Below are 13607 nucleotides of genomic sequence, written 5' to 3' on the forward strand. Positions count from 1 at the left end.
AGTTTAACTGTTCAGGACAAACAAGGGACTCATAAACAACTATCACTAAACAAACAAACACAGCTGTGGATCATTCAGGAACAACACAGTGTTAACAATCAAGTGAATGTAAACTTTTGTACAGGATCAAAATAAAATTGTGAACAGGGTCGCTAAATTCTGCTTAGCATTTAGTGTATAAAAAATATATTTTTGTCCTTTTTCATTAAAAATAACTGTTATTATGTAAACAAACTGACATTTAAAGGGTTAAAAGCCTAAAAATGAATGTTTTGGGTAGTTATGAGAAGGATTGATATCAGTAGAAATGCATGTCAAAAAACTGAAAAAATATGAATATTTTAATGACTGTTTTTAGACACAGACATGTTTGTCCTCCAAGGACCTTTGTGTAAGAGGGTTAAAGGCCCGTTCACACCAACAACGATAACTATACCAGCGTCCACTTCAACACATCAGTACTGTTCTGTTTATTATTAGCACTAAGGTTTTGTCGCCTGCGACTTTAAATGTTCGCTCTCTTGAAAGCAGGATGGATTCTGATTGGCTGACAGTGTTTTTAGCGTTCATCACTCTGAAAGTGATTCCTCCAATCCTCTGTGTAGCTGTGGTGAGCACAACTTGTCCGGTTATAATTATCGTCTTTTGTCGTGAACGGGAATAATTCGGCTCAAAATAAATCTCTGGAAACCCGTAAGAATCAACATGAATCGTATTTACACACACTCGTTCCTTCTGAAAAAGACTCGATGTTTACGCATCATTATAATGTTCTCCTCTGTGATTGGCTGTCGTCAGAAGGACGCTCTCATGTGTTTGCGTGTGTTCATCAGCTCCAGCTCCAGCTGTCGGATTCTCTCGTCTCTCTGCTTGAGCTGCTCCTGCAGGTGCTGAATCTCCTCCTGCTGGCGGAGCGGCACCTGTGAGTCACACTCAAAGCGTTACGACCTCTGACCTGAGGAAAATCACATTACTGAGTCGAGCGCTGAGGCGTCTGACCTCCGTCTCCGGCGCGGGGGCTTTGCCGCGGCTCAGACCGAAGCGTGACGAGATCCAGTCGTGGCTTTGCGTGTCGTCCTCCGTCCAGTCCTGCAGGTCAGCGATGATGTCAGGAGGCTGTTCTGCGTCCTGATCGGCTGCTGTCTCCGTTTCACTCGGGCAGGTGCCGAGCGCTTCAGCCGCGGGTCTCAGAGACATCAGCAGCGGCCCTACAGGAGCCGACCGATCTGCCATCATTCACTCGTATCATTTTCTGTCATCTTTGGAATATTTTTGTACTTGGTGTGAGTAAAAGATGACAGCAGATTCTTAACCGCTTTTCATAGGCAGGTACTCTATGTCTGTCACACAAAATGTTGATGCAAGTTGCTAATTTTGGAATAAATGACTTCATAGTTTATCATCACACAAAAATCACAAAGCACAAGCTTGTGTGTCCAGTTACGCTGACACACCAAATATAACGGTAGAATATGAGAAAAATCGGCCCCGGTGTCAAAAAGACGAACACTCAACGTCATTAAAATTGACATTAACACGTGAAAAATAATAATGTACTTCTCGTCTTAAAATAAGTCCATCAGTACACTGATGTTTTTACAAATAAAACCAAATAATCAACACATAATGTATAATCAACAAACACCATTCGCATTTGCAACTGTAGAATTAAACCAAATATACCTAGTATCTGAATGGCATGTGGCATAACAACACCTTTTTCCTAGAATTATGAAAATTTGCTCGAAAAAGGAGGTTTGCATCCGGCAGTTCAGTGAAGATTTACAGACAAAATAGGCTTCTGAGTGCAGAGATTTTATTGGCTCTCGGTCATTTATCTGAGTTCTGTTTGACTCACCCTTATTCTGTCCCATCAGCCACTCATCCGGGGTCATGGCCGGCTCATTGGCTGCGGTCATGGGATAAATATCCTCTTGAAAACCCTCAGACTGCTGTCAGAAACAAAACACACATCACAGGCCATCACAACCTCATTAATATCCTGGGAAACCTACAGTTACACAAAAGCCACTCCCACACACGGACTCCTCCTAGACATATAGGCTCCTCCCATGCAAACAGGCTCTTACATGCACAGACACAGTCTTTGTGCATATAAGACGCAGATGCAGGCTCCTCCCATTAACACAGACTCCTCCCACACATAAGGTCACCTCCCCCAGACACAGGCTCCTCCTTAAACAGATTCCTTCCACACATAAAGTCACCAAGTCACCTCCCCCAAATGCAGGCTCCTCCCTTAAACACAGACTCCTCTCACACATAATCACCTAACCCAGATAAGGCTCCTCCCACAAACGACTCCTCCCCCACAGACACCTAACCCAGATGCAAGCTCCTCCCACACATAAAGTCTCCTCCCCCAGACGCAGGCCCCTCCCTTAAACAGAGACTCCTCCCACACATAAAGTCTCCTCCTCCAGACGCAGGCCCCTCCCTTAAACACAGACTCCTCCCACACATAAAGTCTCCTCCTCCAGACGCAGGCTCCTCCCTTAAACACAGACTCCTCCCACACATAGTCACCTAACCCAAATGCAGGCTCCTCCCTTAAACACAGACTCCTCTCACACATAATCACCTAACCCAGATAAGGCTCCTCCCACAAACGACTCCTCCCCCACAGACACCTAACCCAGATGCAAGCTCCTCCCACACATAAAGTCTCCTCCCCCAGACGCAGGCTCCTCCCTTAAACACAGACTCCTCTCACACATAATCACCTAACCCAGATAAGGCTCCTCCCACAAACGACTCCTCCCCCACAGACACCTAACCCAGATGCAAGCTCCTCCCACACATAAAGTCTCCTCCCCCAGACACAGGCCCTCCCACAGACTCCTCCCAACACACAGACTCCCCTCCCATACACAGACTCCTCCCACACATAAAGTCTCCTCCTCCAGACGCAGGCTCCTCCCTTAAACACAGACTCCTCTCACACATAATCACCTAACCCAGATAAGACTCCTCCCACAAACGACTCCTCCCCCACAGACACCTAACCCAGATGCAAGCTCCTCCCACACATAAAGTCTCCTCCCCCAGACACAGGCCCCTCCCATACACAGACTCCTCCCACACATAAAGTCTCCTCCTCCAGACGCAGGCTCCTCCCTTAAACACAGACTCCTCCCACACATAGTCACCTAACCCAGATGCAGGCTCCTCCCACAAACAGACTCCTGTCACACATAAAGTCACACACACAGGCTCCTCCCTCTCGGACGTTCTCAGTTGAACTCTCACCTTGCGCGGCACGCAGAAGCTGAGCGGCTCCAGCAGGTCTTTGACGGCCAGCAGCCGGTAGAATCTGAAGATCTCGCACGCGCTGGTGTTCAGGCCGCGTTTGGGCATCACACCTAAACACATGAAGCATTGACTCTCCAGCCTGAGCACAGCAGCTCACGCCAACATCACGCTATATGAGTGAGTACCCAAGCCTCTCTGAGGACACGGCGAGCGGTATTCAGACAGGAAGTGAACGTAGGGTTTCACCGCACTGACCGCGTAATAGCGAATGTTGGCGTCTCCCTGCCACACAGACGGAGAGAGTTTAACTGAGCTGAACATCTCATGGATCCAACATAACAGCTTTTGCAAACAAATGCATGCCTGTCTCTAGATTATAAATTCCAGGGTTGCCAACTCTCAGGTGAGACACACGCTTTCAGGCTCTGTGTCACGCTCTCACTCTCTCACGCCGAATTGGCAACTCTGCTTGCCATTTTAAACAAAGTTTCAGCTTTCAAATGTTGTACGTTTCAATACTAAGTTAAAACCATAAATACTGTTTTGGCGCACTAAAATGTAGCGCTTCTGTTAACGCCAGAGCCACTGAAAAACAGAGCTGAGCCGAGCTTTGATCTCGCCCGCGTCGCCGCCACGCGGTCACGTGATTGACGGAGCTCTACAAACAAACCAGTGTTGGCAGTACATTTGAATGTGTTTCAGTATGACAGAGACGACAGCTTCACTATACGGGTATTTGCAGCATTTTTTGGTAAACATTACAGCAGATTATGCATTGATTTTTACATCGATAACATTTTATTCAGGAGAGTGAAGGAGGAAACCCTTATGAAAATTGAACAAGGTTTTACTACAAAAACAAAACAAAAAACAAAACATGGTTCCTCTAGTTAAACCATGGTAACCACAATTTAACCATGGTCTTGCTACACTAACCATAGTTTAACTGTGGTATTTGTAGTAAAACTATGGTTATACAAATGGTAAGCAATGCGCCAAAAAACATGGTTACCACATTTTTACTATAATAAAACCATGGTTAAATTTTGTAAGGCTTAATATGGTTTTCTTGTATTTAACCCTTAGGGTATTGCTTACTTATTAATGTGACCATACGGCTTAACTATTTTTCAGTTAAATAAATGTTCTATATTTTAGTTCAATCATTTTTAATATTTTAAGGAGATCATTTAGTACTAAATACTATTTATGCAATAATTATGGTCCATTAATGACTTAAAATATATAAATTATTTTATATTAGTTTTTTATATATTATATTATTATTATTATATATTATTTTATATTAGTTTTTCCATTTGAATAAATATTTTTAAAATGTGAAATTTAAAAAGTTAACAACTAACACCCCTATTACACAACGAATGCAAGCAAATACTGAATTTAAACGTTTAAATGTGCTAAAAGAAAAGCATTCAGCTGCATTTTTATCTTCTTATATGTACAGTATCTACATAAATAGATATGGAATCGAGATCACCACTGCCCCCCCGCCCCCCCCACTACAAAACAAACAAACAATCTCACTCCAAGCTAAACGTAGAAGTTGGCAACCCTGTATATTCATATACATGTAGTGTTTGTAGGTGTGATCTAAGTGGCACATTGAGACAGTGAGACGACGTTCAACACCTTTCCAGCCAGATACAGCATGTGTGTGTCAGCATCATAAAACGGGAAAATGACCCCAGATCCTCCATCCAGATCCTCCTCCAGTAACGGCTCAGACAGATCCTCCTGCGCACACACACACACACACACACACACACCACATACAGCTGAGGTCAAAAGTTTACACACACCTTGCAGAACCTGCAGTGTTAATTATTTTACCAAAATATGAGGGATCATACAAAATGCATGTTGTTTTTTATTTAGTTCTGAAAAACATATTTCACATAAAAAATGTTTACATATAGTCCACAAGAGAAAATAAAAGTTGAAAACTGCTGTTTTTGTTTGTTTAGTGACAGATGTTCATGAGTCCCTCGTTTGTCCTGAACAAACTGACCACTGTTCTTCAGAGAAATCCATTCTTTGGTTTTTCAGTATTTTTGTGTATTTGAACTCTTTCCAACAATGACTATGATTTTTTTTTTCCATCTTTTCACACTTTGAGGACAAAACAAACTCATATTCAACTATTACAGAAGATTCAAACACTCACTGATGATCCAGAAGGAAAAAATCATGCATTAAGAGCCGGGGTGAAAACTTTTGGAATTTGAAGATCAGGGTAAATTTAACTTATTTAGTCTTCTAGGAAACAAATAAAATATTGTAAACTTATTCTGTAATAAAATGAAGGGCAGTACTAAATGAAAAAATATGACATTTAGGCAAAATAAAAAAAAAAAACACATTTTCATTCTGTTTAAAAGTTTTCACCCAAAGCTCTTAATGCATGGTTTTTCCTTCTGGAGCATCAGTGAGTGTTTGAATCTTCTGTAATAGTTGAATATGAGTCTCTCAGTTTTCCTCAGTGTAGAAAAGATGGATTTGAATAACCACAGTCATTGTTGGAGGAATATCGAATGGACAAAAACTGAAAAACCCAAAGAATTTTCTTGGGAGATGTAACACAGGATTTTTGTGAAGAACAGCAGCAGTTTAACTGTTCAGGACAAACAAAGATGCAAACAAATATCACTAAACAAACAAAAACAGCTGTGGATAATTCAGGAACAACACAGTTTAAAATCTGTTGAATGGGGTCATTTTTTTTTTCCTTAAACTATTATTTTAATCTTGTGGACTATCCCAGAACAAATGTCTTTTAGTACCAAATATCTTTGCATTTAAAACAATACTAAATAAAAAAGGAAATGCATTTTGTAGACGGACTGGTTTTAGATAAAATAATGTAGATGAACTTTGCAGACTCTGCAAGGTGTGGTTTGAACTTTTGAAGCATTTTGCTGAAGAATGTTACCAGAACAGATCGGACAAACTGTCTCTGGTTCCAAAAGGAGCTTCCTGTGGACACCAACATCTTTCAAAGAATCAACAGGAACAAAACCCTGGACAACATACTGTAAAAGACAGAGATTTTCTGCATCACAGCAGCAGAACACAAACAAACTCAGGCCTTATCATAGTGATCATGAACATCAAACACGTATTCACACACTTTAGAATGAATTCCAAAAAATGCCGCAGTTGCGAAAATTTATAAAAATCATTACTGGGTAAGTTAAATTCTTGTTTTAGCAACTAAAAAGAAACACAACACCATTATCAAGAATTGATCTAAATCCAAAATTCCACCTCAGTCTCCATGAGCAAAAGCCAATACTCTGAATAGCAGGGGGTAGGTCAGGGTTGAGTGAAATAGGAGATTTTAAAGATAGAGTGAGTGGGATACTCAAATACTTCAACACATCTTTCAAGCTAAAAGTGTGTTTGATACTGTAAAAATGCTTAGGACTGATTCAAGTTTGTGCACATTGTAAATAAATGGTAACGTATTTAACAAATTTGGAAAACATCTTGTAGATTCGATCCCTAACCACTGTGAATCTGTCCTGTTAAGAAACCAATTTATCATATTTTTAATCTGAGCGGACCAGAAATATAGCTGGAAATTAGGGAGTGAAGCCCCACCTAATTCCTTAGGTTTCAGCAAAACAGAAAATTTAAGTCTAGGTTTTTTATTATTCCAAATAAATTTTGAAAAAATGGAATTTAAATTTTTAAAGAAAACTGAATTCAAATAGCAGGGCAAGCTTTGAAATAAGAAATTCAACCTAGGTAGGACATTCATCCTTATTACATTAATCTTACCGAAAAATGAAATGGGGAGATTTGACCAATTAGACAAGTCCTGACTCATTTTAGAGATTAATTTTGTGTAATTAGCTTTGAATAAATCACCCAATATTGGTGTAATATTTATTCCCAGATATTGGAAACCAGAGGGAGCTAAACGAAATGGACAGTCAGAGGTGGCTTCAGGAGGAGAATACAGGTACAAGGCCTGGGATTTGTTTAAGTTAATTTTGTATCCGGAAAGAGTGCTATATTCATCAATAATGGAGAGGATTGCGTCAACAGAAGTCTCAGGGTATTTGAAGTATAATAGTACATCGTCGGCATAAAGAGAAATACGATGCTCCTCAGAGCCGATTTTAATGCCCCTTAAATTCGTACTCGCTCTCACTGCTGCAGCCAATGGCTCAATGACCAAAGAGAATAGAAGAGGTGAGAGAGGGCAGCCTTGACGGCATCCTCTACTCACGGGAAATGTATTAGAAATTAGCCGATTCGTATTGACCGTCGCCATAGGTTGAGAGTATAAGAGTTTAATCAATTTAATAAAATTAGATCCTAAGTCTATCCTCTCCAATACGGCAAAAGAAAGGGCCAATCCACCCTATCGAATGCTTTCTCAGCGTCTAGTGAGATAATTAACGTGGGATCTTTATTTACATGTATATAATCTAAGATATTTAGCAATCTGCGGATATTATCAGAGCCATATCTAGATTTGACAAACCCTGTCTGGTCTGGTGAAATGACAGAAGGAAGGATGGATTCAAGGCGCCGGGCCATTGCTTTGGCCATAATCTTGTAATCTACATTCAGAAGGCTAATTGGGCGATAGGAGGAACAGTCCAAAGGATCCTTGTCTTTTTTCAAAATGAGACTGATAACCGCAGAGGACCAAGAATCGGGCATTGAATTTGAATCTAAGAGGTTATTAATTGCAGGCAATAAGATTGGGTTGATATCTTCCCAGAGTTGCTTATAAAATTCGAGAGGGAACCCATCTGGGCCCGGAGCTTTGTTTGAGGGCATGGACTCTATAGCTAGCCAGATTTCCTCTTTGGTGAAAGGGGCGTTTAGAGATGTTCTGTCTGTCTCAGAGACAGTAGGGAGGAAAATTGTGTTCAGATAATTTGACAGGTGCTCTTGCAAGTTAACACTCTCGGCTTTATATAGATTCCTATAAAAGTTGGCAAAAGTATCATTAATTGTCTGAGAGTCAAAGGTTACATTTCCTTCTGGGGTCCTAACTGCTTTTATAATTCTGTCTTGTTGTGCTTTTTTTAACTGATATGCAAGCAAGTGGCTAGGTTTGTTTCCAAATTCGTAATATTTCTGCTTACTGAAAAACAATAGTTTCTTTATATGCTCAGTATGGTCCAAGTTTAATTTGGCCCTTGCTCTGTTTAATTGAGTCCAATTCATCTGATTCGGCATTTGTTTGTGTAAATTTTCTAGAAGGGTTACTTCAGCCTCTAACGCTCTCCTTTTTTGAGTCTTAACTTTCTTCACTAAAGAAGAATAAGAGATGATATGGCCCCTCAACACTGCTTTGGCAGCATCCCATTTTGTCGCAGAAGAGACAGGGGAATTCTGATTGTCCTGCCAGTAGTGAGCTATTTTCTGTTTGAGAAATGTACAAAAAGCATTATTATTCAAATGGGAAACATTGAACTTCCAAAAATTGGATTTCGGTATAGACACATTAATGTCAAAGTCCAAATACACAGGGCTATGGTCTGATAAAACAATAGGGCCAATATGACAGGACTTCACTCTGTAAATACAATCAGATGGTGTGAATAAGTAATCCAGTCTGGAGTAAGATTTATGAGGGTGAGAGTAGAATGTATAATTTCTTATTTTAGGATGCAGTTCCCTCCCAGATATCTACTAAACCTAAATCTTTACAAAAATTTTGTAGGGTAAGAGAAGGTTTGTATGACTATGATTTTGAGATCCATCTTTTCACACTGAGGACAACTGAGGGACTCATATTCAACTATTACAGAAGATTCAAACACTCACTGATGATCCAGAAGGAAAAACCATGCATTAAGAGCCGGGGGTGAAAACTTTTGGAATTTGAAGATCAGGGTAAATTTAACTTATTTAGTCTTCTAGGAAACACGTAAGTATATTGTAGCTTATTCTGTAGCTTCTGAAGGGCAGTACTAAATGAAAAAATATGACATTTAGGCAAAATAAAAAAAATAAACACATTTTCATTCTGTTTAAAAGTTTTCACCCCTGGCTCTTAATGCATGGTTTTTCCTTCTGGAGCATCAGTGAGTGTTTGAATCTTCTGTAATAGTTGAATATGAGTCTCTCAGTTGTGCTCAGTGTGAAAAGATGGATCTCAATCATACAGTCATTGTTGGAAAGGGTTCGAATACACAAAAATGCTGAAAAACCCAAAGAATTTGTGGGAGATTAAGGATTTTTGTGAAGAACAGCAGCAGTTTAACTGTTCAGGACAAACAAGGGACTCGTGAACAACTATCACTAAACAAACAAACACAGCTGTGGATCATTCAGGAACAACACAGTGTTAAACTGTTGAATGGGGTCATTTTTTTTAAATTAAACTATTATTTTCTCTTGTGGACTATACGTAAATGTCTTTTATGTGAAATATCTTATTCAGGTCAGTACTAAATAAAAAACAACATGCATTTTGTATGATCCCTCTTATTTTGGTAAAATAATTAACATTTTGCAGATTCTGCAAGGTGTGTGTAAACTTTTGAACGCGTGTTTGCGTGTGAATGTTACCAGATCCCACAGGACAAACTGTCTCTGGTTCCAGCAGGAGCTTCCTGTGGACACCAACATCTTCAGATCCCACAGGAACAAAACCCTGGACACTTTATGAGAGCGACAGCCGAACTCCTGCATCACAGCAGCATCACACATCAAACTCAGGCCTTATCATTAGTGATCATGAACACACACACTCACACACACACCTGCAGGACTCGTCCCGTCCGCGGCTCGATGATTCTGATCTTTTTGTCTTTGCAGGCGGCGGCCAACAAACTTCCATCCGCATTAAAACTCAAACACAGCACCAGCTCAGAGTGTGTGTTTATCACACACACCGGCACCTCAGCGCAGTCCAAACGCCACACCAGCACCTACAACACACACACACACACACACACACACTGATGATTTCAAATGTGTGTCAGAAACATCTACAGTACATCTACAGCATCAGTACAGTCGCAAAGCATTGTGGGATTGGCTTTAGTGTGCGCAGCGCTTAGAATCTGGCTAAAACATATCATAGAGCTATCATAGAGTCAGCAGTGCACACAGTGGACTCAGTAGGGAACAGAGCTGCCGTGTGTGTCGTACTCTGCAGTCGTAGGCGGAGCTCAGCAGCAGGTCTCTGGCGGTTGGATGCCACTCGATGATTGACACCCTGCGGCTGTGAGCGCTCAGATCTTTACTGGGCGTCTTCAGATCCGCCTTCAGTCCATTTGGAGGAATGTCCCACACCTTCACCTGCACACACACACACACAACCGCTGCTGTCATGGAAACCATGTGCACAGCACACCTGAACACATCGCCATGGAAACTGACCGTACAGTCCTCCGAACAGGACGCGACGCGCAGGTCGTTAAACGGGTCCCACTTGACGTCCAGCACCGGAGCGCTGTGACCGCAGACCCGAGCGTGCAGAGGACTCACACGGCCCGTCTGAAACGCACACACACAGCTGGTGACACACACACTCCATCAGAGCAGGGTGGGGTCAAAGGGTCAAAGGGGCGTGGCCTTACATGACGGACTGAAATGACAACGAAGGCCCCGCCTCCTGTACACTCGGTCACTACGGCGATGAAGCGTGGATTGACAGCACAGAACTGGTTGTCCTGGACGCTGCGTGTGATTGACAGGCCGTGGTAGCACCGCCCCTTCACCGCCGCCTTGCCGATCACATGATGAAACGTCACACAGGAGTGACGCTGGGACATCTGAACACACACACACACACTATGTCAGGCTATCAGTCCACAACGGTTGACTGGCTGTGTGTTTGAGGAAGTGGTGTTGTGCTGAAAATATTCATAACATTTGTATGTATATTTTAGTTCTGTAGTTTGTTCCTGTGAGTGTTTGCTCGTGCGGTTCGAGTCAAATAACAATCTGTTTTGCTGAAGATCGACGTCAAGCTCAGGATTTTCCAGCACATGAATCATTGAACGTTCTACAAATTTGAGGGATGAATGTTTAATGCTGCAGTGAGATTGAGTTGCGGAACAAGTCGTTACAACAACGAACATCTGACATTTAACCTGAACGCCAGTCTCACGCTCACAACTTTCTCCATCAGCATCTCAGACCGTCGTCCATCAACTCACATTACCTGCTCCATTTAACCAGTTCCCCATTCATCACAGTACATTTAAATCAATCTGACATCATTAAAAGAAACCTAATCCTGTTTGAATGTACAGTGCTGCTTAAAACAATCCATTTACATTGTAGTATACCAATACCCATTTTTCTGGAACATTTTCCCTTTAAAAACAAGCTTTCAGACCTCATTAAAGTGTCCTGTGTTACCTTAGTATTATTTATATACTACTACAGTTGTTGTTTATATGTGACCCAAGCACAAAACCAGTCCTAAGTATCACAGGTATATTCGTAGCAATATCCAACAATATGCCAAATTGCATAGAGCATAAATATTATGCCAAAAATCATTAGGGTATTAAGTAAAGATCACGTAAATATATCAAAACTTCATTTTTGATTAGTAATATGCATTGCTAAGAACTTCATTTGGACAACTTTAAAGGTGATTTTCCCAGTATTTTGATTTTTTGCACCCTCAGATTCCAGATTTTCAAATAGTTGTATCTCAGACAAATATTGCCCTATCATAACAAACCACACATCAGTGGAAAGCTCATTTATTCACCTGATGTATAATTGACCTATACGGTCACATTTTCATATTATTTACTTACTATTACAGTTGTTATTTATATCTGGAATTAGCTTTTTTTTTATATTTCCCATTTTAATTATATTAATTTAGTTATATGATTTTGTTATTTTAATTAGTGTTTTGTTCTTGCTAAATACTCCTATTTAGGTTTAATTATTATTTTTTTTTATTTCCATGTAGTGATTTTAGTGCTTCTAGTTAAAACTTATTTTAGTTCCCTGCGAAAGCAACATTTCAAATTTTTATTTCATTGAAAATTTCATCCAATATTTATATATTATTCAAGCTTCATTACAATGAACAAAAATGTTTTAATGGGTAATGACAACATAAACATTTATCAATAATCTACATGTGATGTGGCTGTTATCAGACCGTTTTGCCCTGAAATGGTGCATTAAGATTATTAATGTGAAAACACTTGTAGTGAGCACATACGTGACCCTCAACCACAAATAAGTGTCAATCTTTCTTAATTTTGTCAGATGATTTACATAAGTGAGTTTTCATTGATGTGTGGTTTGTTATGACAGGACAATATTTGTCTGAGATACAACTATTTGAAAATCTGGAATCTGAGGGTGCAAAAAATCAAAATACTGAGAAAATCACCTTTAAAGTTGTCCAAATGAAGTTCTTAGCAATGCATATGACTAATCAGAAATTAAGTTTTGATATATTTACAGTAGGAAATTTACAAAATATCTTGATGGAACATTATCTTTACTTAATATCCTAATGATTTTTGGCATAAAAGAAAAATCAATCATTTTGACCCATGCAGTGTATTGTTGTCTATTGCTACTAATATACCTGTGATACTTCAGACAGTTTTTGTGCTGCAGGTTCACATATTTAAGACAGCGGGCAGCAGCTGAAGAATCAACCACATTGGTTTGAGGTTGATGTCTGGAAAGTTCAGAAGAAATTCTGAGAATGAGCTTTACTCATCATCATTTACTTACTCTGATGTCATTTCTCAAAACATCTTCCTTTGTTTTCCACAGAGCAGTGGTTGCAACACAGTGGAAATTAATAAATATTCCACATTTGGGCAAATTGATGTCCATTTCGTATGAAGTCGTTTACGTCGCTAACTTTTTTTCCCTATAATCGTATGTTTTGGTACAGTTAACATCTTACGGATTTCACCTCGTAAAACAGGTAAGTTTTCCCGTCAGTTCGGGTTTGTTTGAGTAACACGAGGCCCCAGAAAGGTCGTTTTTGAGTGACTGTCTCTTTAAATGAGCAAGTCCAGTCTGTATGAATGTAAAGCGGGAACTAAATCCACTCGAATCTGCTGAATTACAGAGGAAACGCTCTTATTTGCTTCTCATTCAGCATTTACTCGTTTACTCACAGGGACACCGCCACAAAAACTCGCGTCGAGTCACGAGTGTCACGTGCAGCGCAGAAGCGCTTTGTCAAGAACTGCCGTTTCTTCACGAGCAACATCTTTCCGGTCAGCTTCCTTCTGCATTTTGAGTGTCTGTGTGAGTTTGTCTTACCTTCTGTCATCAGGAGCCCGACATCACCTCACCAGCGACAGGAGTGTGTGTGTGTGTGTGTGTGTGTTCGC

At 40.4% G+C, this 13607-nt stretch overlaps 1 protein-coding gene across 2 annotated transcripts; it reads right to left on the bottom strand.

The window, feature by feature from the left end:
- Nucleotides 1–333: 333 nt before the first annotated feature.
- coro2ab (coronin 2Ab) lies at nucleotides 334–13600 on the bottom strand. 2 transcript variants are annotated; one of them, XM_051105034.1, is made up of 12 exons: nucleotides 12994–13600; nucleotides 10851–11045; nucleotides 10651–10767; nucleotides 10420–10569; nucleotides 10029–10196; nucleotides 9835–9951; nucleotides 4927–5031; nucleotides 3459–3555; nucleotides 3271–3383; nucleotides 1859–1952; nucleotides 1000–1208; nucleotides 334–920 (listed from the first exon to the last, which is right to left on the bottom strand). In XM_051105034.1, the coding sequence occupies exons 1-12, from the start codon at nucleotides 13096–13098 to the stop codon at nucleotides 795–797; spliced, it is 1596 nt and encodes a 531-aa protein (XP_050960991.1). In that variant the 5' UTR covers nucleotides 13099–13600; the 3' UTR covers nucleotides 334–794. The 2 variants fall into 2 exon arrangements, with proteins under 2 accessions (XP_050960991.1, XP_050960992.1); XM_051105035.1 differs by having other exon boundaries at nucleotides 13537–13596.
- Nucleotides 13601–13607: the final 7 nt, after the last annotated feature.

The sequence above is a fragment of the Labeo rohita genome, unplaced genomic scaffold (genome assembly GCF_022985175.1).
Source record: "Labeo rohita strain BAU-BD-2019 unplaced genomic scaffold, IGBB_LRoh.1.0 scaffold_87, whole genome shotgun sequence".
Taxonomy (NCBI): domain Eukaryota; kingdom Metazoa; phylum Chordata; class Actinopteri; order Cypriniformes; family Cyprinidae; genus Labeo; species Labeo rohita.